At 35.1% G+C, this 25,805-nt stretch overlaps 1 protein-coding gene and 1 non-coding gene across 11 annotated transcripts in view; one reads left to right on the plus strand and one right to left on the minus strand.

Annotated features, from left to right (window-relative positions):
• The window catches only part of RAPGEF6 (Rap guanine nucleotide exchange factor 6), a 220,270-nt gene that overhangs the window by 149,907 nt on the left and 44,558 nt on the right, over positions 1-25,805 (minus strand). For 8 of the 10 annotated variants that reach the window (XM_033853135.2, XM_033853129.2, XM_033853131.2 and 5 more), the window contains one exon: positions 10,986-11,055. The exons of the other annotated variants lie outside the window; for them this stretch is intronic. In XM_033853135.2, the coding sequence (XP_033709026.1) occupies positions 10,986-11,055 (70 nt within the window). The remainder of the gene's footprint in view (positions 1-10,985; positions 11,056-25,805) is intronic. 10 annotated transcript variants of the gene reach the window in all.
• TRNAR-CCG (transfer RNA arginine (anticodon CCG)) lies at positions 2,061-2,133 on the plus strand. The gene has a single exon. It is a non-coding gene; the product is annotated as a tRNA-Arg (tRNA).

Here is a 25,805-nt window from a genome sequence, read left to right on the forward strand (position 1 = left end):
AACAATTATAATAGTAACATCAGAGATCACTGTAACAAATATAATAATAAAAAATGGCACAAACAGACTTGCTTGATGTAGAGTTGCCACAAACCTTTGTTAAAAAAAAAAAGTATTTGCAAGGTGCAATAAAACAAAGTGTGTCTATAGTCAACATGTATTTAGATAAACCCATATATTTATTCTTTCCATTGTCCTTTGCTCCACATCTCTGTGCTTCCATCTGAGATTCTCTCCTGTCTGAAAAATTCTTTTAGTAAACTGAGTACTGGTCTACTGATGAAAAATTTTCTTAGCTTCTGTGTGAAAATCTTTAAATTCCTTAACTAATGAAGGTAAAATTACCGCTGTGTTTTACTGTTGCTCCTTTAGAAGTAATGTTTCTTTTTGTCTTACTAGTTTTATGACTTTCCCTTTACTTTTGGTTCTTAGTAGTTTTACTATGATGTGCTTATGCATTAAGTTTCTTTGTGTTTATACTGATTTGAGTTTGTAACATCATATGGAAAAACCTGAATGAACTTTTTACTTTTTACTTCTGGAAAATTCTCTTACCTTTTCTAATAATACGGTCATTATCTCCTGTCCTTCTGTGACTCCAATTACACATAGATAAGACCTTTTCACTCTCAGTCTCCCAAGGCAATAGAAATAAAAATGAAAATAATCAACTGGGACCTAATCAAACTCACAAGCTTTTGCACAGCAAAGGAAACCATAAACAAAACTAAAAGACAACATACAGAATGGGAGAAAATATATGCAAGTAATGTGACTGACAGGAGATTAATTTCCAAAATATACAAACAGTTCATACAACTCGACAACAAAAAAAAAACCCATCGAAAAATGGGCAGAAGCCCTAAAGAGATATTTCTCCAAAGAAGACATACAGATGGCCAACAGGCACATAAAAAGATGCTCAAAATCGCTAATTATTAAAGAAATGCAAATCAAAACTACAATGAGGTACCACCTCACACCAGTCAGAATGGTCATCATTAAAAAGTCTACAAATAACAAATGCTGGAGAGGGTGTGGAGAAAGAGGAACCCACCTACATACACTGTTGGTGGGAATGTAAGTTGGTGTAGCCACTGTGGAAAACAGCATGGACATTCCTCAGAAATTTAAATACAGAATTACCATATGATCCAGCAATCCCACTCCTGGGTATCTATCCAGACAAAACTATAATTCAAAAAGACACATACAACCCTGTGTTCATAGCAGCACTATTCACAATAGCCAAGACATGAAAGCAACCTAAATGTCCACTGACAGATGAATGGATAAAGAAGATGTGGTACACATATACAATGGAATACGACTCAGCCATAAAAAAGAACAAAATAATGCCATTTGCAGCAACATGGATGCAAATAGAGATTATCATACTAAGTGAAGTAAGTCAGAAAGAGAAAGACAAATACTACTATATGATATCATTTATATGTGGAATCTAAAATATGACACAAATGAACTTATCTATGAAACAGAAACAGAATTGCAGACATAGAGAATAGACTGGTGGTTGCCAAGGGGGAGGTGGTGGGAGAGGAACAGATTGGGAGTTTGGGATTAGCAGATGTAAACCTGTATATATAGAATGGATAAACAACAAGGTCCTACTGTACAGTGCAGGGAACTATATTCAATACCCTGTGATTAACCATAATGGAAAAAGAGTATGAAAAATAATGTATATATGTATAACTGAGTCACTTTGCCATACAGCCATAATTGTAAATCAACTATACTTCAATAAAAAAGAAATCAGCCCAGAAAAAAAAATAAAATTTGAAAAAGAAAGAAAAGACCTTTTCACTCTATTGCCTGTCTCCTACCCTCCATCATATTTGATTTTTCCTTGGATCTGTCTACAGTTGACCCTTCAACAATGTGGGGCTTAGGGGTGCTTGACCCTCCATGCAGTTTAAAATCTGTGTATAACTTTACAGTTGGCCCTCTGTATCCAAAGTTCCACATCTGCAGATTCAATCAACTGTGGATCGTGTAGTACTGTAGTATGTATTTTTAAAAAACCCAAATGTGGGACTTCCCTGGTGGTCCAGTGGCTAAGACTCCATGCTCCGAACGCAGAGGGCCCAGGTTCAATCCCTGGTCAGGGAACTAGATTCCACATGCCACAACTAAGAGTTCGCATGCTGCAACTACAGATCCCACATACTGCAACTAAAGGTCCGACATACTGCAACTAAAGGTCCCATGTGCCACAACTGTAAATAAATATTAAAATAAAGTAATAAATAATATATAATAAAATAAAAATAAAGTAAATAAATATTAAAAAAACCAAAAAAACCCTGTGTGTAAGACCTGCCGAGTTCAAACCAGTGTTGTTCAAAGGGGCCACTCTATTTTCTTCCCGCTTATCATTCAATTCCCTAAATCTCTATTCAGCCAAGTTTTACCTTCTGTTTAATCTGAGATTTTATTTTCAGTTATAGATGTTTCTAGTTGTAGAATTTGGGATTAATTCTTTCATTTTATAGTTTCTAATCTTCTACTGAAATGTATATATGTTATCTCTGATATTTGGGATCTCCTGTGAGTTTGTTGGCATTGTCTGCTTTTTATTCTCTTTAGTTTCTGACCACTTTTAGATGTATTCCATAGATTCTGATATGTAGTATATTTTCACTATTGTTATTTTGCAAATTCTGTAATTTCAGTATGTATTTACTTACCCTTTGACAAAGTTGTTTGATAGGTTTAAAAATTTTAAGGTGTAGCCTATATATTTTTTGTTATTAGTAAAGTTTCATTGCATATAATCAGAAAGTGTTTTCAGTATATCTACTTTATGGAAATCACTGATTTTTTTTTTGGTGAACATATGATCAATTTTTGTGAATGTGCATTGGACACCTGAGATGGTGTAGTATAATGCTGTAGAATACAACATATATTCATAAAATCCACCTTACTGTTTATTCTGTTTAGGTCTTCTATCTCATTTTTTGTCTACCTGATCTATTTTATACTAAGAACAGAGAATTATATTCTATTTTGTAGCACATTTCTGTCTCACTGAATCTCCTGTAATTTTTGCTTTATACAGAGGGTTTCTGTGTAATGTGCTGCATAGAAATTCATGTGTTGTATCTTTACTGTAAATTGTGAGTTTTAGCATCAAAAAATATGCCCCCTTCTATGTCACAGTTAATGCTTTTTGGATTGAATTCTACTTTAGTATTAAGATTACTGTATCTGCCCCCTTTTTATTTTCACTTGTTTAGAATACCATTGTCCACTGAATCATTTGATTCAGGAATCACAGAAGTGTCTCTTATAAACAGTATATAGTTGTTGCGTCTCCTTTTGTGAGCCAAATTGAGAATCTTTCCCTAATAATAGGTGGATGAAGCACATTCACATTTACTGGTATGACTAATATTTTCAGTCTCAATTCTGGGATAACATTTTGTAATTATGTGTATTTTACTACACTTGTTTCTCTAAGAAACGTGTATTCTTTGCTTTTTAATAAAAACATTTTTTTTGGTACTTAGGAAGACCTGTATTTTTGTTTTAGTGATTACTTCTGTACTTAAACCGTTTAAATGCCCTTTGTCTTCTTTTCCTTTTTCTCATACAATTTTTAAAAATTGAGATATAATTCACATACCATAAAATTCACCCTTTTAAAGTATACAATTCAGTAATTTTTGATATACTCACGAAGTTATACAGTCATTACCATTATCTATTCCACAACATTTTCAACATCCCAAAAAGGAACTTCATACCCACCCATTAGCAACTACTTTTTCTCTCTATCGATTTACCTGTTTTGAATATTTCATATGAACAGAATCATACAATATATGGCTTTTGTTATCTGGCTTCTTTTACTCAGAATGTTTCCAAGGTTCATCCATGTTGTAGCATGTATTGATATTTGATTCCTTTTTACCACAGAATAATATTGCATCATGTACACATATAACATTTTGTCTATTCACTTATCAAGGTGATGAATATTTGGTTTTTTCCACTTTTTTAGCTATTATAAATAATGCTATGAACATTAGTGTTCAAGATTTTATGTGAACGAATGCTTTCAATTCTCTTGGGTATATACTTGATGGGTCAATGGTAATTCTATTTTTAGCTGTTTGAGGAGTTGTCAAACTATTCTCCAAAGTGGTTTCACCATTTTACATTTCTACCAACAATGTATGAAGACTGATTTCTATACACCCTTGCCAATACCTGTTACCGTCCACCTGTCTTATTATTACCCTTTTACTACGTGTTGGCAAAGAATCTTCATTGGGCATCTTGTGTTTCTACACATTTTGCTGGGTTTGCCAAGAATGAAAATCCTAACCACTCATTATGTGGGCCATTTCTCAGAGCTGTGTTTGTAGCAAGCAATCTTGAAGGATGAAGTAATGTTTCCTACTGGAAGAAGAAAAAGCCCGCTTACTATAAAAGCACCATATTTATTCACCAAGCACAGTGTTTCTTAGCTGCAGTACAGACCTACTATATGCAAGGCATCCACCTGGGCCATCCAGCATAACCTACACAAGACCTAGGGAACAAGGGGAACCTACAGAAATATGCTAATTATTATGCTGCTCACTATACCATGAGTAATGGAATTCTCTGTCTCTGACCCAAGACATGTTTTGGTCTCATGTCTTCTGCCAACATCCATGAAATAACTAGTAAACTGTTAGCTTTTAAATATAGTAAAATCAAATGTTAGACTGGATATTATCTAATTTAGCAGTTTTTATTGGTATTTTAACTCTCTTCCGTTTTTTTTATGCAACAGATGATCAGTAAGAATGTTTTTTCCTATTTCACTCTCCCTTTTCCTTTTTTATTTGTATTATTTCTACTTAGTCACAACATAAAATGTATGTCCAGTAGTCTTCCCCTCACATCCCTACCTTTGTTTTAGTCTTAGCAAGTACATCCATGTATTTTAAATGCTCGTCTTCACTTCTTTTGCTGAGGTATTCCCAGTTATCTCTCAACTGGATAAAATATCCTCCAGGAGATTCCTTAAAAAAACAGCTCAAGAGTACCTAATTCCCTAAAAACTTACATACTGAAAGCTGTTTTCCCTCAACCTTGATATCTAACAAAATGTGGCTGAACATAAAAACTTTGTTTCATATTTTTTCTTGGAGTTTTCTTTTTAAATGCTGCTCCACGGCTGCCTTGTTTTGGTTGCCTCAGTGAAATTTAAAATGTCTGAACCAGTGCCGTTCTTTTGCCTTTAGAAGTTATGTAATGTTTTTGCTTGGAAGCATAAGATTTTTTATCTTTCCCCAATATCCAGTGGACCCTTTCAATGTATAGATGTGAATCTTTTTCAATTTCTGGAGAATTTTCTTTGAATATAGCTTTAAATATTAGTTCTTTTTCACTGATTTTTCTTTCTTGGGACTCTAAAATTCTGAATGTTATCCCTCCATTGCCTGTCTTTAATTTCCACTATTTTCTCTGACACTTTTTCCAGCTTTAAGACTGCACAGAACAATGTATAAGCTTAAGGTATACAACAGTGTTGATACATTTACATATTACAAGATGATTACTACCATAGCTTTACCTAACATCTCCATCACGTCACAGTTACCATTTTTGCAGTGAGATGGTTTAAGATCTGTTCTCTTAGCGACTTTCAAGTTATATAACACAGTAATTCTGACACTTTTACTTCATTCTTGTGTCATTTTCATTCACTTGGTTCTTTTCCTGCCTTTCTTCAATGCACCTTATTAAATTTTCATTTGACTCTATTCCCCCCGGGGGACCTTATAATTTATTTATTACTAAAATATTTTTTTTCTTTGTTTTCCATTCCTTTACTAAGTTCATATTCTTTTTACTCCTTTTTTTTGGGGGGGGGCGGATTTTCTTTTCCTGGTTTTTAAATTACTGATTCTACATATTTTTTGTTTTTGTTTTTCAATGTCCTCAACTGGTTGATTGAATATATTTAACTCTGGAGTGTGGTCACACTCTACATCTGCATGCTGGTTTTTCTGCGGTGGGGAGGAGTTTTTTTCTCAGTTGACATATAATAATTTTCTTTTATTTTTATAATACCTACATATGGATTTATCAAGTTCCCCTTTTTACCTTTTTGTGGTATTAGGATGTCTTACAAAACTCCTAGTTTAACAGCACCTCTTTTGTCAAATACTTTGAAGTCCAGATGTTTTAAGATACTTTTTTCTTTTTGTTTTGCTAGTGGAAGGAGAGGTTGTAAGACTCTGATTTTGTGTTCACTTTGGCTTATAGGCACCTAAAACTTACCCATGTGCTGCTTCTTCACCACTTAAATGCCAAAGAGAGCTTGTTTCCTTTTTACCTTTTATCTTAACCCTGAAGCTATGCATTTAGATGACTACTCTGAAAATTATTCATAATATTAAAAAACTTCACTGTAGTCTCTGTTCTGATCTATCATATGTATACGTACACACACACATATTTAATTTTAAACTTAGCGTGGAATTAGTCTTTCCAACAGTACAGGTCAACCCTAGGTCCATTTGCTAGCGTCCATTTTCTGTGTTTTCTACAGATCTGCTTGGTTGGCCTTTGTTCATCATAAACCCTTGATAAGGGTTGGGAGTAGAGATGAAGTGTGAGAAATAACATGCTGGGAAACGGTGATTTCTCTCTTTTTATTTACAATTATTTTCAAGTTTGAGCGTCCTCTGTCTTCAAGTTATGCTGTGAGCATAGTTTGTGTATAGATTTCTTATACCCTTCTTATAGTTCTACACTGTTTTTAGAGGAAATACTGGGAGACAGGTAGTTAAGTGGTTACCGCTGTCTTCAGCTACCCAGAAGAAGAAAGATTTAAAAGTTTAATTAAAACAATGAACTAATAAAATTCTATAAAGCAATACAGATTTTATAAGTTCAATAATCTTGTCATGGGAAGGTCTTTCTAATAAGCATGACTTCAAAAAGTCATAAGAGGAAAAAAACTCAACAGATTAAAAAAAATTATAACTGACATAAAATTTACTTCAGACTAAAGTTAAAAACTGATAAACAGCTTCTTACAACAAAAGGGTTCATTTACCTAGTAAGAAAAAGCTCTCATGAACAAATAAGGAATAATCCAAGTAGAAAAATGGGCAAGAGATAATAAGAAATATTATAAACTGATAATAAACGGATAATAAGAAAAATAAACCCTCCATAAAGCATATGAGATCATGCACAGGTAATTTAAAACGAGATTTCATTATAATGTGTCAGATTAAGATGACCAACCTATCAGGTGATGAGCAGGGTGTTTAGAAACAGGCATTCCCAATCACCAGTGGTTACTCAAATTTGTAGAAATACACACGTAATAAAAGTATTTGACAGAACTTATCAAAATAGGAAGCATTACTTATAAACATGTATACTTGGACCAAGCATTTTTATGAATTCTAAATAATTTCACCTAAAAAATACTTAGGTATCAAAGATTTATGCTATTACAAAATGTTCAGTACAATTTTGTATTTCAAAGGATGTAATAACAGTGAAAAACTGAAAAAAAAAATCAAGATTCATCAATATGGTGGAATAAAAACAAAATCCTCAGAAACTTCAGGAACAAAAATCTTAAAATTATTTTAGATTATTTTCTCCTATAACTCATAGAGCATTTTTAACTATGCTGATCATCAATAAAATACTGTTTTGTAATTAAAAAATTACCAATCATAAATACATACACTTGATGTAATTATTTGGGGTGATTTTAAAAATTTTATATATACACATACTTTTTTTTCCCAAAACATTTGGGTATAAATTGAAGAGAGGGTGATTCTTGACCCTAAAATATGTCAACATGTATTTCCTAAGAACAAGAATTTTGTCTTACATAACCCCACTACAATAATCAAAATCAGTAAACTCAATATTATCTAAACCACAGTCCATGTTCAAATTTCACCAACTGTGCCAACATTATCATTTATAGTTACTCCCCTCTCCTGCCTCCAAGATTTAATGCAAGATAAAAAGCACTGTATTTAGTTATATCTCTTTTTTTTCTCTTTTAATATGAAACAGTTCCTTAGTCTTTCTGTGATGTTTCTTGACACTGGGATATTTAAAGAGCATAGGACCTCAATTTTTAGAATGTCTTCCATTTGGTTTGTCAGCTATTTACCACCGATTAGCTGCAGGCAGGCATTTCTGGCAGGAATATGTCTCAGAGGTGATGTTCTGTCCTTCTCAGTGCATCATATCATGAGTAGTGTATCACTTTTTGCCTATATTGATGGTGGCAGCAATAATTTTTGTTATAGTGGTTTCCTCCACATTTCCCCATCAGAAATTTGGTAATTTTTACTTTCATAAATGATTTGTGGGGAGATACAATGAGACTACATAAGTATCCTGTTTCTCAACAAACATTAGTCACAAGTTTTGGCATTCATCAACGATTTTCTAACTTAATCATTCCTTCTAGACTTATTAGTTGGCATTTAACTATCAGGAAGAACTCTTCCTTTTCATTCATTCATACCATTAGAAATTAACAAATTCTTTATTATACAGTAGGGTACCATCAATCACTATACATTTTTATTTGGATTCTCAAACTGTCCCAGATTTGGCCAACGGGACTCCCTTCAATCTCGTTCCTCTGTCCTTTTGCCAGGTCCCTATAATTCTCTGAATATTTCCTTACTTTATAAGGTAGGTGATGGAAGTATTTCATATTTTGACAGAGGAAGGTTTTAAGTGGCATACATTTGTAATATCAATAAATTGTACACTTAAAATATGTTTGTACACTTAAATATATATGTACACTTGAAATATGTACACTTAAAATACTATCTAGAGTATGTTAATACTCTAGGTAGTAGTGCTTTCTACATTGTTACGAGCAAGCAATTTTAAAACTGTCTTAGGTGTCAGTAAATGTTTTGATGATGATGGAAACCAAGTTTCTCACTGTTAGTGAAAGGAGGTACAAATAAGCAAAATGAGAAAAACAGAATAAACTCTAGATTTTAAACACAGGTACACAGAAACAAAGAAATAAATACAGAGGTGTATATATGTGTGTATGTATGTGTATACATACACTCAAACGTACATTTTCTAGCTCTGTTCAGTGAAAGGCCCTACAAGCAATGAAGCACCTGGAGCAATGAAAACAGCTGGCTGCCAGATCTTGGTTTCTAAATACTGCTTTAGAAACAGAAAAGGCTAACTCCCAGTTTGGGGCAAGAAAAGTACAACTCCTCCCTTTAATCTAAAAGGAAAATTAATTTAATTGTTAATAACTTTAGTAATTAACTTAATATCTTAAACTGTACATTTAAAAATGGCTAAAATGGGGTCTTCCGTGGTGGCGCAGTGGTTGAGAGTCCGCCTGCCAATGCAGGGGACACGGGTTCGTTCCTGGTCCAGGAAGATCTCACATGCCGTGGAGCGGCTGGGCCCATGAGTGATGGCGGCTGAGCCTGCGCGTCCGGAGCCTGTGCTCCGCAACGGAGAGGCCACAACAGTGAGAGGCCCGTGTACCGCAAAAAAATAAAAATAAAAAAATAAAAAAATAAAAATGGCTAAAATGGTAAATTTCATGTTAAGTGTATTTTACCACAATGAAACAAGACAAACAAACAATGTACAAGGTGGGTGGAGCTTAATCCACGTATATAGTCCACCCTCTGTATTCATAGATTCAACCAACCACAGACTGTGTAGTACTGTAGTATTTACTACTGAAAAATATCTGAATGTAAGGTACTGAGCAGTTCAAATTCATGTTGTTTAAGGGTCAACTGTATATGAGAACACTATGGCAAAAGCACTATTTTTTTCCCATAAAGTATGAGAAATATAAAATACATCAACAGACAAATAACTGAGAAAACAGTACTGCCTGAGGCAGTTTTCTTGCCATGTCCCTCAATGCATTTATTTAGAGGAAAGGGTTCTGAGAGCTTAACAGATATGCCATGTATACCAACACTTAAAGAAAATAAATGTAAAACAATACATAGCCTAAGCCTTGAACAAACCTGAAAAAAAATAACATTCACTGAATATTTACTATGCAGATAGCACTCTGCAATACTATGGAAGACACAAACAGAACAAGAAATAATCTTTGCCTTTTAGGAGCTTAAAATCAGTGGTTTATATGAAATTTAGGACACTAAGCTCACGATAACGTAGATGACCCAGTTTAGGGAAAACAGAATCTACCTGAAGATGTCAATCTGACTGTAACACCATGAAATGGAAAAGTGGTTTAGTTTTGAGCCCTGATATTAAAAGACTTCATTAAGAATTCAACCTCGTTTCTCAAGTTTAAATCAAATCAGATGACATGATCATTTACATGAGATGCTAGTAGGACAAAGAGTCCATTCAGTATTAACTATTTTCTAGTAAGGTCATCTCAGAACAAGGCAAAAGGCCGCTGTGTTCTGGATCCTTCAAATGGTAAGGAAAAAAGTCTTATTTTCTATAGTTACATCAACTACCTAGCTTTCTCAGGAAAAAGTAAAGAATTATTCCTTAAATACACTCTGAAAGTAAAACTATTAAGATCTAAACCATTTCTTACTTGGATATAACAGTATCTCTTTTTTTCTACCTCTTTCCTTCAAGTCCAGGGTACAGAACATGGATGCTCAAAGATTATTAACTAAATTGAATAGGAAAATCAGGATCCCCTTTCAGAGCTCTTATTTAAATTTTCTGATAGAAGTAGTAAAAGAAATTACCAAATTTGCAACATTTTATATATAATTGCATCCCTTTCAAGGATCAGAAGAAACTTTAAAGTGGATGAAAATGTATCGAACTTGGTATATAGTTTGATGCTACTTAGTAAAATATTTAAAAAGTCACAGTAATGGAACTTCCTTGAGTGTTTAAAAGCCTACTACATTTAAAGTTGAAAATGAAGCATATCAAAAAACAATTTCAGTATTCTTTAAAATTCTTACCACAATCATTTCTGAAGGCTCTAATACAAGACAATCACATCCTCTTTTTCCTCCAAACTGCTTACCAAAACTATAAAAACAGAAAATAATTTCTTTAGCAAAGGTTATAAATAAAATGCATCAATACAGAAAAAGTGAACCCAAAAACCCCTACATGTTAACCAAGAAATTCTGATCCTATCAGGTACACTAATAAGATTTAAAAAAACAAAACAAAACAAAAACTTCCTTTTACTTGCTGAGATATATATAAGTGGTCTCAATACACAGTTGGGTCATAATTATTTTAAAAATTCTGCCTTTAACTAGTCTCTAAAAATGATTATAAAAGATATCTGCCTAATCTCAAATTCTGAACATCTATTAATATGTGTTGAATTCACGTAAAACCATACTTACTAAAGAGTGAAGCCACAATTATGGAATATTTTTAAAAAGTAAATTTTTGAGAGTGATATTAGATAACAGATAGAAAAAAAAACTTTAAAAATACTTACACTTGAATATACTAAAAAATGTAGTGAGATGCAGAAGTGGTTTATTTTTAAAAAACAGTGTTGGAGCCACTGGCTAGCTCTTTGGAAAAAATTGAAACTGCAGTAGTACTAAAAGAAAATTTGAGTATTTTTATGTTATTTGTCTGAGAGAAAGATTTCTAAGCAAATCAAAAGAGAAAGCACTAATAAAGGAAAAAATTGATGTTTTCATTTTAAAAGACAAACTGAATTTTTTAAAAGGTGGGATATGAAAAAAATACTAGAGACACAAAAGGTCAACATACTTAATATGCAGAGTGTACATAAAAGAAATTATAAAAGCACTCTAAAATATTACAAAATGGAAGTACCATGGCTAATTATAAAATATATTATTATTACAAAAATAACTTTAAAATTCCAATAACACAAGCAAAACTATAAAAAATAAACTTAATAAAGAAATATAGAAGTCATTTATAAAAAACTACACAATTTTATTGATGGACTGAAAATAGGGCTTGATAAAAGAAGTGATATAACATACACTTACAAAGAAACTCAATATTATAAAAATGTCAATTCTCCACAAAGTATAAGGTTACATACAAATACTAGTTTATAGCCAAATCCTAATCAAAATCCAAATGAACTTACTTTTGAACATAGCAAAAAAGTCACTGCTGTTTTTTCTTAAGCAGTAGCCTGTATTATTTTTGTATTTTCCCCAAAATATTCCTACCTCATCTAATACATAAAACAATGAAAAGGAAATTTGCAAAAGTCTGCTTTCATTCAAGATGGAATAACAGGGACTGGATTTACTCGCCTATGTGAAAAAACTGGAAAATCAGACAAAACATATTAAACAACAGTTTCAAGACTTCGGAAAGCAGGCAGGACAGGGATGTGATTCCTTAGAGAGGGAATTAAAAAACTAAAATGACCCCTACAATATCCCAATTTTACTAAGTACAGGCAATCTCTAGGCCACAATGCAAGAAGGGAGAAACCTAACAGAGCCTGCCAATCTCACTGAATTGAAGAGACAGAGACAGTTTTGGGGTGCAGGTGATGGAGGAAAGATCTTTAATATTTATAGGGCAGGATAAAGGAAAGGAGGGAGCAGCAGAGAGAGAGAGGAAGAGAGACAGAAAGAACAAGAATGTGCACAAGAGGGCATGCATGAGTGCACATATGTGCTCTGGTGATCTTCAGAAAGGTTCCACTGAATCTTTGGGTGAATAATATGAAAATGTGAGAAAAATGCAAATACTAGCCACAGTGGAAAGACCACATAATACATGGAGCATCAGGTGGAATCTTCAGAAATCCATTTCCTTTGTAATGTGATAAATTAGTCCTACATTAAGGAAGTGCTGGACTCATTCAAACGAATATTAAGACTCAAAATGGATTCCAATTAGCTAAACTACATGTCAGAAGAAAGCCTAATACTACCTAAAGAAATACAACAAAATCTGGAACCCAGCAACATAAAAGTTGCAAAGTCTGACATCCAGTAAAGCAAAACAAAAAACAGGCATGCAAATAGGAATATATAATCCACAGCCGAAGAAAAACCAATCAATAAAAACAGAACCAGAGCTGTCAGCAGTGAGGGAATCAACAGACAAGAACACCGAAACAGCTATTTCTAAGTATGCTCCAAATGTTTAAGAAACTAGAGATAAACATGAATACAACAGAGAAACAGAAGCTTAAAAAAAAAAAAAAAAGACCTAATGGAATGTTCTACCACATCACATACGTAGACACAATGTCTGGTTTTCCCATTTTCTAGTTGTGTTAAAAATCGTTGGGCTTCCCTGATGGCTCAATGCTTAAGAATCCACCTGTCAATGCAGGGGACACAGGAAAATCCCACATGCCGCGGAGCAACTAGGCCCGTGTGCTAAAACTACTGAGCCTGCACTCTAGAGCCCATAAGCCACATCTATTGAGCCTGCGCACCACAACTACTGAAGCCCGCACACCTAGAGTCCATGCTCCATAACAAGAGAAGCCACCACAATGAGAAACCCACGCACCACAACGAAGAGTAGCCCCCACTGGCCACAACTAGAGAAAGCCTGCGCACAGCAACGAAAACCCAACGCAGTCAAAAACAAATAAATAAATAAAAAATCGTGAGTGGTTTCAGACAGTGTTAACTTGATATGTCCATTATAAAGTTTCCTCTTAATTTTCCATCTATTAGTTTTAGCATCCATTTTTGATCAGTGCCTAGACCTAAAGTATTATTAGGGGCTATTGAAAAAGGCATTTTATAATTCTAATTATTCTTACTGAATTTTTTTAACATCTTTATTGGAGTATAATTGCTTTACAATGGTGTGTTAGTTTCTGCTGTACAACAAAGTGAATCAGCTATACATATACATACATCCCCACATCTCCTCCCTCTTGCGTCCCCCTCCCACCCTCCCTATCCCACCTCTCTTAAGTGGCCAAAGCATGGAGCTGCTCTCCCTGTGCTATGCAGCTGCTTCCCACTAGCTATCTATTATACATTTGGTAGTGTATATATGTCCATGCCACTCTCTCACTTCGTCCCAGCTTACCCTTCCCCCTCCCCATGTCCTCAAGTCCATTCTCTACGTCTGTGTCTTTATTCCTGTCCTGCCTCTAGGTTCTTCAGAACCATTTTTTTGTTTTGATTCCATATATATATGTGTCAGCATACAGTATAGAGGTTCCTTAAAAAACTAAAAATAGAACTACCATATGACCCAGCAATCCCACTACTGGGCATATACCTAGAGAAAACCATAATTCAAAAAGAGTCATGTACCACAATGTTCACTGCAGCACTATTTACAATAGCCAGGACATGGAAGCAACCTAAGTGTCCATCAACAGATGAATGGATAAAGATGATGTGGCAGGGCTTCCCTGGTGGTGCAGTGGTTGCAAGTCCGCCTGCCGATGCAGGGGACGTGGGTTCGTGCCCCAGTCCGGGAGGGTCCCGCGTGCCGTGGAGCGGCTGGGCCCGTGGGCCGTGGCCGCTGGGCCTGCGCGTCCGGAGCCTGTGCTCCGCAACGGGAGAGGCCGCGGCGGTGGGAGGCCCGCGTGCCGCCAAAAAACAAGAAAAAAAAGATGATATGGCACATATATACAATGGAGTATTACTCAGCCATAAAAAGAAATGAAATTGGGCTATTTGCAGTGAGATGGATGGACCTAGAGCCTGTCATACAGAGTAAAGTCAGAAAGAGAAAAACAAATACCGTATTCCTACTGAATTTATCAGCTAGAGTACTGATATAAAGAAACACTCCCTTGTGCACCACAACTAGAGCCTGCGTGCCACAACTACTGAGCCCTCGCACCTCAACTAGAGAAACCCGTGTGCCGCAACTAAGACCCGAAGCAGCCAAATATATATTTTTTAAAAAAAAGCAACACACTCCCTCATCAACTATTTGAGTTCCTGGTACAATAATTTACACAAGAAAGGCATGAGAAAATCTGCAATGGAGATGACATGATTGTATATTAAGTAAATTCTATACATTCTGTTTTTAGGGAATTCCCTGGCAGTCCAGTGGTTAGGACTTGGTGCTTTCACTGATGTGGCCTGGGTTGATCCTTGGTCAGGGAACTAAGATCCTGCAAGCAGCATGGCGTGGCCAAAATAAAACAAAATAAAGTATTAAAAGGAAAGAAATAAGTGAATTTACCAAGGTTGAAGGATACAAGCTTAATATCCAAAAGTCAACCCTTTTACTGTATGTTAGCAATGAAAAATCTGAAATATCTTTTAATTTCATTAAAGGCAGAAAAACACAGAAAACTTGAGATAAATTTACCAAAACATGAACAAGACCTGTACAAAACTGCCAACTAAAACACTATAAAACATTGCCAAGAAAATTAAAGATGTCCCAAATAAAATAAGATATCTCTTGTTTATGGATTGAAACGTTCTACAAATTCAATATAATCAACAAGTTGCCTTAGAGAAACTGACACAATGATTCTATTTACATAAAAATGTAAAAGACCTAAAACAGCTAAACCAATTCTGGAAAACAAGAACAAAGGTGGAATATTTTATATTTCAAGATATACTTTTATAAAGCTAGAATACTCAAGATAGTATGGCATCAGATTAACTTATAGATCAATAAAACAGGAGAGAAAACAAAATCAGACCCATATATACAAATTCAACTGATTTTCTGACAAAAGTGCCAAGGGAATTCAATGGGGGAAAAGATATTATTTTCTATAAATGGTGATGAAACAACCAGATATCAATACAGAAAAAAAGATCTTAACACCATAAACAAAAATTAGAAATGGATCGGAGAATATAAATGAAACAATGGAAATTATAAAATTCTCATCACAACAGACTTTTTGTACATGTCCTCGACAAGGGTTAGGAAGCTTCCTTCCACATATCTAATATTTTAAAAATTTTATCATGAATGGGCTTTGGGTTTTATCTGTTTTGGGTTTTTTCTGTTTACTGAAAAGATTATGTAGTTTTTGTCTATTTTCTTTACTAATGGAGAATACTGCATTAATTGTTTTATGGATGTTAAAATTCCTTGCTCTCCTTGGACAAACCCAATTTGGTCACAATGTCTAATACTTTTAATACATTCCTGGATTTGATTTGTTGTTATTTTGTTAATGATTTCTGCATGTATATTCAGGAGAAATAACAATTTGCAGTTTTCTTATGATACTACATCATCAGGACAATACTATACTCATAAAAGAGATTGAAAATGTTCCTTCTTCCCCTATTTCTTCATTAAATATTTGAAAACACAAGCAGTAAAGCCATCTGGGCCTAGGCGTTTCTTTGTGGGAATATATATAATTATTAATTTATTTACTTTTTATAAGTATATTCAAAGTGTCTAATTCTTTTTGAGTGCATTTACAGTAACCTTTTTAAGATTTGCCCAATTTGTTGGTATATGCTGGCTCATAAAATCCCCTAACAATACTTTTAATTTCTGTAGGATGGTAATATCCCCTTTCAATGCCTGATTTTAAAAATCTGTGTCTTCTTTTTTAAAAGATCAGTCTAACTCAAGGTTTAACAATTTTGTTGATCTTTTCAAAGAACTAGCTTTTCATTTCATTGATTTCTCTCTACTGTTTTTCTGTTTTTTATTTCACTGATCTCCACTCAAACTTTACTTCTGTTCACTGAGTTTACTTTGTTATTCTTATTGTTAAGCTGTAAACTTAAGATGATTGAATTGAGACCATACATTTCTCATAAAAGTGCTATAAATTTCCCTCTAAGGTCCTTCAGTTGAATTCCATCAATTACGATGCATGTTCATCTTCATTCATTTCACAATATTTTCTAATTTCTGTTGTCAACTCTTCCCTGACCTGTGGGTCATTTACAAAGGCACTGTTTCAATTTCCACATTCTGCTGATATTTATAATTCAACTCCAACATACTCAGAGGACAAACTCTGTATGATTTCAATCCTTTTTAATTTACTGAGACTTGTTTTATGGCCTAGAATATGCTCTATATTGGAGAATGATCTCTTAAGTCTAAAAAAAATTACGTATCAGATCAAAGTGGTTAATAATATTTAAGTTTTATCTTTATTAATTTTTCAGTCTAGCAATTCTATCACTTACTGAGAGTAGAGTTTTCAAATCTCAGCCATAACTGTTGATATGATTATGTGATTTTTCTTTAGTCCGTTGATGTGATGGATTAATTGATTTTTGATTGTTGAACCAGCCTTGTATACCTGAGTTAAATCCCACTTGGTTACAGTGTGCAATTCTTTTTATTCATTTCTACCATATCTCAATCTGGTTCTTATGTTTGCTCTGTCTCTTCCAACTGTGTCTTTTGCCCTTCAGAAGTCCTTGTAATTTTTTCTTGCTAGTCAGACATGATGTACTGGATAAAAAGAATTGCTGTAATTAGGCCTTTAGTCATATGCCAGTAAGGTGTGAGGGAAGGGGAAGTATTTTACAGTTCTATGATTAGGTCTCATTCCTTTAGTGAGCCTTTGCCTGTGGATTGTAAACTTCACACATTTCTCAGTTTTTTTCCTTCTTTTAGGTGGGACAGGATTGCTAGAGTGGGCTAGCGCTGAGTTACTTCCCTTTCTCCATACAAAAAGCTAGAGCCAACATGAGTTGGGTATTCCCTTTCTGCAGGTCTGTTAGGCTCTGGTGGAATAGTTTCTCCTAACAACAGACATTCTTAAGAAGAATGTTCTGGCATATTTCAAAATGGTTCCTTTTTCCTTCCCCCTGCCAGGAGCACATGGGCTTTTTCTCTGTTATTCAGCATGAGAACCTGGCAGAGATCCGTGAGGTAAAACTCAAAGTGTGGAGATTCCTTCAATGACTGTGTCTCCCTGGATTTTTTAACTCTCAGAGTAGTCCATACTGAGCTTCCAGCAGTTCATCAATTACAGTTCAACTGGGGCTTCCCTGGTGGTGCAGTGGTTGAGAGTCCGCCTGCCGATGCAGGGGACACGGGTTCGTGCCCCGGTCCGGGAAGATCCCACATGCTGCGGAGCGGCTGGGCCCGTAAGCCATGGTCGCTGAGCCTGCGCGTCCGGAGCCTGTGCTCCGCAACGGGAGAGGTCACAATGGTGAGAGGCCCGCGTACCATGAAAACAAAAAACAAAAAACAATTACAGTTCAATTTTCCCTACCCTGGCACTAGCTCCCTCAGAGACTGCTGCTTTAAATTTTGATTTTCTGTGTCTGTCTGTCATTCTAATTTGGGGATAGCAGATTGCCCTTGTTACCTCACTTCCCTTATGGATTTAAGAAAGGTTACTGATTTTTCAGTTCAACTTTTTACTTGTTATTAGGACAGAGTGGCAGTTTCCAAGATTCTTACATGGCCTAGTAGAAACTGGGAAGTCCAGGAATATTTTGAATCTACAGATTAATTTGGGGAGACTTGCACTTAATAATATTTCATCTTCCAGTGTATGAACATGGATTGTTTCTACATATATTTATATCTTCTTTAATTTCACTTAGTAATATTTTACATTTTTCATTTTACAGTAAGTCCTCTACATACAAACCTTCAAGTTGTGAAATTTCAAAGATGGGAACATGGGTTTGCATGTCCAATCACATAAGTTAGTTTACATGCCTGGCATACACTGTCATGTGCGTGCATCCTCTACAAGTGGTTGTGCTTTTGTGTACTTTACTGTATAGTACTGTATAAAGTACAGTAGTACAGTATCTTTATTTCAAGCCCAGGATGTCCGGAAGTAGGCATAAAAGCAGTGGTGATGTAGCTGGTACTGTACTGTTGTACTTTTCAAGGTACTGTACTGTAAAATTAAAAATGTTTTCTTTATTTTTTGTGTATTATTTGTGTGAAAAGTATTATAAACCTACTACAGTACAGTACTATATAGCTGACTGTGTTAGTTGGGTACCTAGGCTAACTTTGTTGGACTTATACAAACAAGCTCTCAGAATGGAACTCGTTTGTATGTAGGGGACTTACTGTATAAATTTTACACTTTATAAAATTAATTAAATATTAATTAATTGTTAAATTACTTAATATTTTTTCTTTTTGATGCTATTCTGAATGGCACTGTTTCCTTAATTTCATTTTTATTTTATTCATTGCTAGTATAAAGAAATACAATTGGTTTTTATACATTGATCTTATATCCTGTGACCCTGATATACTCTAAGTTCTAGTAGTTAAGTTTGTAGGTCCTTAAAGCTTTCTACATAGGGAAACTGGTAAAGGCAGTTTTATTTCTTCCTTCCCATTCCATAAGTAACACCCAATCATGATAAAACTCTCAATAAACCAGGAATGGAGGGGAACTTCCTCAACTTGATAATGACTATCAACAAAGCACCAACAGCTAGTATCCCACTTAATGGTGAGAAACTCAATGCTTTACCAAGAACAGGAACTTAGTAATGATGTTCCCTCTCAACCACCGCTTTCAAGATGGTATTGGAAGTCCTAGCTAATATAATAAGATAAGGAAATAAAAGGTATACAGATGGGAAGGAAGACATAAAACTGTCCTTGTTCTCAGATGACATGATCATCTATGGAGAAAACCTGAAAAAACTGACAAAGAAAACTCCTAAAACTAATAAGTCATTATAGCAAGGTTGCAGGATACAAGGTTAATATACAAAAGTTAACTGCTTTCCTATATACCAGCAAGAACATGTAAAATTTGAAATAAAAAACACAATGCCATCTGCATTAGTATCCCCCCAAAATGAAATAGTTGACCCTTGAACAACACAGGGGTTAGGGGTGCCAAAACTTCCTCCGTCAAAGATCTGAGTTCAGCCCTCCATACCGGCAGTTCCACATCTGCTAATGCAATCAACCTCGAATCCTGTAGTACTGCAGAATTTAGTGAAAAGTATCTACGTGTAAGTGGACCTGCGTAGTTCAAACCAGTGTTCTCCAAGGGTCAACTGTACTATGGTAAAAATCTAACAAAATCTACATAAAATCTGTATGATGAAAATTACAAAACTCTGGAAAAAAAATATCAAAGAACTAAATAAATGAAGAGATAGTCCATGTTCATGGACAGGAAGACTCAATGTTGTGAAGATGTCAGTACTTCCCACTTGATTTATAGACCTAACACAATCCCAGTCAGAATTCCAGAAAGTTATTTTGTGGATAAATAGTCAACACAACATTGAAAGAGAAGAACAAAATAAAGGGCTGATGTTACCAGACTTCTAGATTTACCACAAAGCTATAGTAATCAAGACAGTGTGGTAATGGTGAAAAAATACATAAATGGAACAGAATAGAGAGTCCAGGAATAGACCTCAATAAATATAGTCAACTGATCTTCGACAAAGGAGCAAAGGCAGCACATTGGAGCAAAGTTAATCTTTTTAACAAATGATGCTGAAACAACTGTATATCCACATGTAAAAAAATAATTTAGACACATACTTCACAAAAATTAACTCAAAATGGACCACAGACCTAAATGGAAAAATGCAAAAGTATAAAATTCTAGAAGATAACACAGGAGAAAACCTAGATGACTCTGGCTATAGCAACGACTTTTGCAACTACAATACTAAAGGCATGATACATAAAGTACTAATAGAGAAGCTGAAGTTCATTAAAATTAAAAACTTCTGCTCTACAAAACACATAGTTAAAAGAGTAAGACAAGCCACAGACTGGGAGAAAATATTTGAAAAGGTAATTCTGATACAATAAGTCCCCCTACATATGGACTGTCAAGCGTGAACTTTCAAAGATGCGAACGTTTGCATGTCCAATCACGTAAGTTAGTTCACCTGTCTGGCATACACTGTCGCGTGCGTGCATCCTCTACAAGTGGCTGTGCTTTTCTGTACTTTACTGTGCAGTACGTATAGAGTACAGTAGTACAGTATCTTTATTTCAAGCCCAGGATGTCCAGAAGCAAGTGTAAAAGCAGCAGTGATGTAGCTGGTACTGCTAAGAAGCACCAGCTGTTGTACTGTACTACTGTACTTTTCAAGGTACTGTACTGTAAGATTAAAAATGTTTTATTTTTTGTGTTTGATTTTTATGTATTATTTGTGTGAAAAGTATTATAAACCTATTACAGTACAGTGCTATATAGCTGATTGTGTTAGTTGGGTACCTAGGCTAACTTTGTTGCACTTAAGAACAAATTGGACTTACGAATGCACTCTTGGACCAGAACTCATTCATATGTAGGGGGCTCACTATAAAGGACTGTTATCTAAAACATACAAATAACTCTTAAAACAACAATAAGAAAACAAACAACATAATTAAAAAATGGGCCAAAGACCTTAACAGACACTCCACCAAAGAAGATATACAGATGACAAGTAAGCACATGAAATAATGTTCCTTATCATATGTCATTAGGGAAGTGCAAATTAAAGCAACAAGATACCACTACGCCTTATGAGAATGGCCAAAATCCAGAACACTGACAACACCAAATGCTGGCTAGGATGTGGATCAACAAGAACTCTCATTCACTGCTGCTAACAATGCAAAATGGTACAGCCACTCTGGAAGACAGCTTGGCAATTTCTTACACAACTAAAAATATTCTTACCACATGACAGTAATTATGTTCCCTGGGTATTTACCAAAGGAGTTGAAAATTTATGTCCACAGAAACACTTGCACCTGTATGTTTCAGCAACTTTATTCATAACTGCAAAAACTTGGAAGCAACCAAGATATCCTTCAGCATGTGAATGGATAAATAAACTATGGTACATTCAGATGACAGACTATTATTCAGTGCTGAAAGAAATGAGCTGTTAAGCTATGAAAAGACATGGAGGAAACTTATATGTATATTTCTGAGTGAAAGAACCGAATCTGAAAACACTACATACGGGTATGATTTCAACTATATGACACTGTGGAAAATGCAAAACTATGAATACAATAAAAGGCAGTGGTTGCCAGGGGTTGGCGGAAGGGAGGAATTAACAGGTAGAACTCAGAGGAATTTTAGGGCTGGGAAACTACTCTGTACGATACTATTGGGTTGGTCAAAAAGTGCCTTCGGCTTTTAAGTAAAAATAAAAGACACATTTTTCATTCTTGCCAAAAACTTTATTGAACAACGTATTCACTGTTTTGTTCCACTACCTTCTGACATTTTTCAGGCAACTTCATAATTCCATCTTCCCAAAACTTTTTATCTTTTTGAGGAAAGAACTGTTCCAGGTGCCTTTTACAGTCTTACAGAAAATGGAAATTTTTTCCATTAAGAGAATTTTGTAAAGACCGAAATAAATGGAAATCAGAAGGTGTCATGTCTGGTGAATGCGGCAGATGAATGAGAACTTCCTCGCCAAGCTGTAACAGTTCTTGCCTGGTCATAAAAAAAAGCATGCGGTCTTGTGGTATCCTGATGGAAGATTATGCGCTTTCTGTTGACTAATTCTGGACACTTTTCATCAAGTGCTGCTTTCAATTGGTCTAACTGGGAGCAGTACTAGTTGGAATTAATCGTTTGGTTTTCCGGAAGGAGCTCGTAATAGAGGACTCCTTTCCAATCCCACCATATACACAACATCACCTTCTTTGGAAGACCGGCCTTTGGTGTGGTTGGTGGTGGTTCATTTCGCTTGCCTCACGATCTCTTCTGTTCCACGTTATTGTACAGTATCCGCTTTTCATCTCCCATCACAATTTGTTTTAAAAATGGAACGTTTTCATTACGTTTAAGTAGAGAATCACATGCAGAAATATGGTCAAGAAGGTTTTTTTTGCTTAACTTATGTGGAACCCAAACATCAAAGCGATTAACATAACTAAGCTGGTGCAAATGATTTTCAACACTTGATTTGGATATTTTGAATATCTTGGCTATCTCCTGCGAGGTATAATGTTGACTGTTCTCAATTAATGTCTCGATTTGATCACTATCAACTTCAACTGGTCTACCTGACCGTGGAGCATCATCCAGCAAGGAATCTCCAGCATCAAACTTCACAAACCACTTTTGACATGTTCGATCAGTCACAGCACCTCCTCCAAACACTGCACAAATCTTTTTGTGTGTTTCAGTTGTGTTTTTACCTTTCTTGAAATAATAAAGCATAATATGACAAAAAATGTTGCTTTTTTCTTCCATCTTCAATATTAAAATGGCTGCACAAGAATTCACCAATTTTGGTAAGTTTTTAAAAAATGCACGCTGATATGACAGCTGTCACATACAATCTAACAAAATTGCTTCGAATGAAGTTTAAGACAACTAAGTGCTACTAGAGCCATCTTATGAGAAAAAAATGAATTAAACTTTTGGCCAACCCAATATAATGGTGGAAATATATTTGTCCAAACACAGAATGTACAATACCAAGAGTGAACCCTATCATAAACTATGTACTTTGGGTGATAATGATGTGGCAATGCAGGTTCATCAACCATAACAAATGTACCACTTTGGTGAGAGAAGTTCATAATGGTGTAGGCTATGCATGAGTAGGGGCAGAGAGTATATGAAAAATCTCCATACCTTCTGTTCCACGCTGTAAACCTAAAATTGCTGTAAAAAACACAGCCTATTTTGAAATAAACAATAAATCATTTCTTATGAAAAACCCATCAGGATTTATAAATCAACAAGCAGATCCTTATATCTATATGGAAAAACAAAGGACCTAAAATAATCAAAACCATTCTAAAAATGATCAAAGTTGTGAGACCTACAATACTGATTTGACAACTTACAACAAGCCACAATAATTAAGACAGCAGATTGGTACCAAGATAGAAAAATAGTTAAATGGAACAGAGTAAATATTAGTTCAGAATAAACAAACATATATATGGTCTACTGATTTTCAACAAAGGTACCGAGGCAATTCAATGCCTTTTCATCAAATGGCACTGGGTCAACTGGCTATCCTTAAGCAAAAACAAAAAGAAACAGAAACAGAAACAAAAACAAAACCAAAAGTGAAGTTATAATAGACACAGGCCAAAATATAACAGCTGAAACTGAAAACTTTCTAGAAAAGAAGCATAAGAGAAAATAATTGTGAGATTAGGTTAAACAAAGATTTCTTAGATATGACACCAAAACCTCAAACCTCTAAAGAAAAAAACAATAAATTGAATTTCATCAAAATGCAAAATATTTGTGCTTCAAAAGATACTATGAAGAAAAGGAAAAGACAAGCCACAGAAAAAAGAAAATACACACAAATCATATATCTGATAAAGAACTTGTATCCAAAACATCTAAGTTCTTAAAACTTGATAAGACAAAAAAAAAACACGATTAAAAATCATACATCTCATAAAAAACTTGTATCCAAAGCATATAAATTCCTACAACTTGATAAGACAGACAATGCAAATGAAAAATGGAGAAACACTTTTAACAGACATTTCAACAAAGGTATAGGAATGCTTAATAAGCACATGAAAATATCCTCAACAATACTAGTCACTACTGAAACACAAGTTTAAATCACTGAGATACTGTTAACCACATATTAGAATGGTAATAATCAAAAGACTGTCAATATCAAGTAATGGAGAGGATGTAGAAAAACTAGATCCATGATATGTTCCTGGTCAGTATGTAAAATAATAGTCATCTTTTAAGCAATTTGCCCCTTTCCTCAAAACTTAAATATATATTTATACGACACAGAAGTTCCACCCCCGGATATCTACAAAAGAAACAAAAATACACAGCCCATGTAAAGCCTTGTATGTGAATCTTTATAGCAGCATTATCCATAAAAGCCCCTAAAATAAAACAATAAAAACTTTCAAAATTTTCATCTCATGAATGGCTAGACAAAATGTGAAACTTTATAGAATAAAATACAATTTAACAATTTAAAAAAAGGAAAAGCTACAGCTGTTATGGGCTAAAACAGGGATGAACCTCAAAAACATTATGCTAAGTGAAAAAAGTCAAAACAAAATACCACTTTTAAATATTTGCAGGAGGTAGATATTGAGACAGAAAGTGTATCAGATTAACTGCAAAAGAGCATGAGGAACTTTTTCAAGTAATGGAAGTCTTCTAAAACTGTGGTGCACCAATGTATACATTAATTATAAAGTATTAAACTGTAAACTTATGATGGGTGAATTTTTTTTTTTTTTGCAATACGCAGGCCTCTCACTGCTGTGGTCTCTCCCGTTGCGGAGCACAGCCTCCGCACGTGCAGGCTCAGCGGCCATGGCTCACAGGCCCAGCCGCTCTGCGTCATGTGGGATCCTCCCGGACCGGGGCACTGCATCGGCAGGCGGACTCTCAACCACTGCGCCACAAGGGAAGCCCACGATGGGTGAATTTTATGCTATGTAGATTACACACCAGTAAAGCTATTTTAAGAAAACTGTCTGGGACTTCCCTCGTGATGCAGCGGTTAAGAATCCGCCTGCCAATGCAGGGGATGCGGACGGGTTCGATCCCTGGTCCGGGAAGATCCCACATGCCGCGGAGGAACTAAGCCTGCGCACCACAACTACTGAGCCTGTGCTCTAGAGCCCATGAGCCACAACTACTGAGCCTGCATGCTGCAACTACTGAAGCCCACGCACCTAGAGCCCATGCTCTGCAACAAGAGAAGCCACCGCAATGAGAAGCCCGTGCACCACAACGAAGAGTAGCCCCCACTTGATGCAACTAGAGAAAGCCCACACTCAGCAACAAAGACCCAACACAACCAAAAATAAATATATAAATAAAACTCTTATTAAAAAAAAAAAAGAAAACTACGAATATACAAAAGAGAATATTTACAAACTTGGAGTAGGCAAAGATTAGTTAAAACACATAAGTACTTCAAATAAAAGGAAAAAAATCATCC

Source organism: Tursiops truncatus, chromosome 3 (genome assembly GCF_011762595.2).
Source record: "Tursiops truncatus isolate mTurTru1 chromosome 3, mTurTru1.mat.Y, whole genome shotgun sequence".
Classification (NCBI taxonomy): Eukaryota; Metazoa; Chordata; class Mammalia; order Artiodactyla; family Delphinidae; genus Tursiops; species Tursiops truncatus.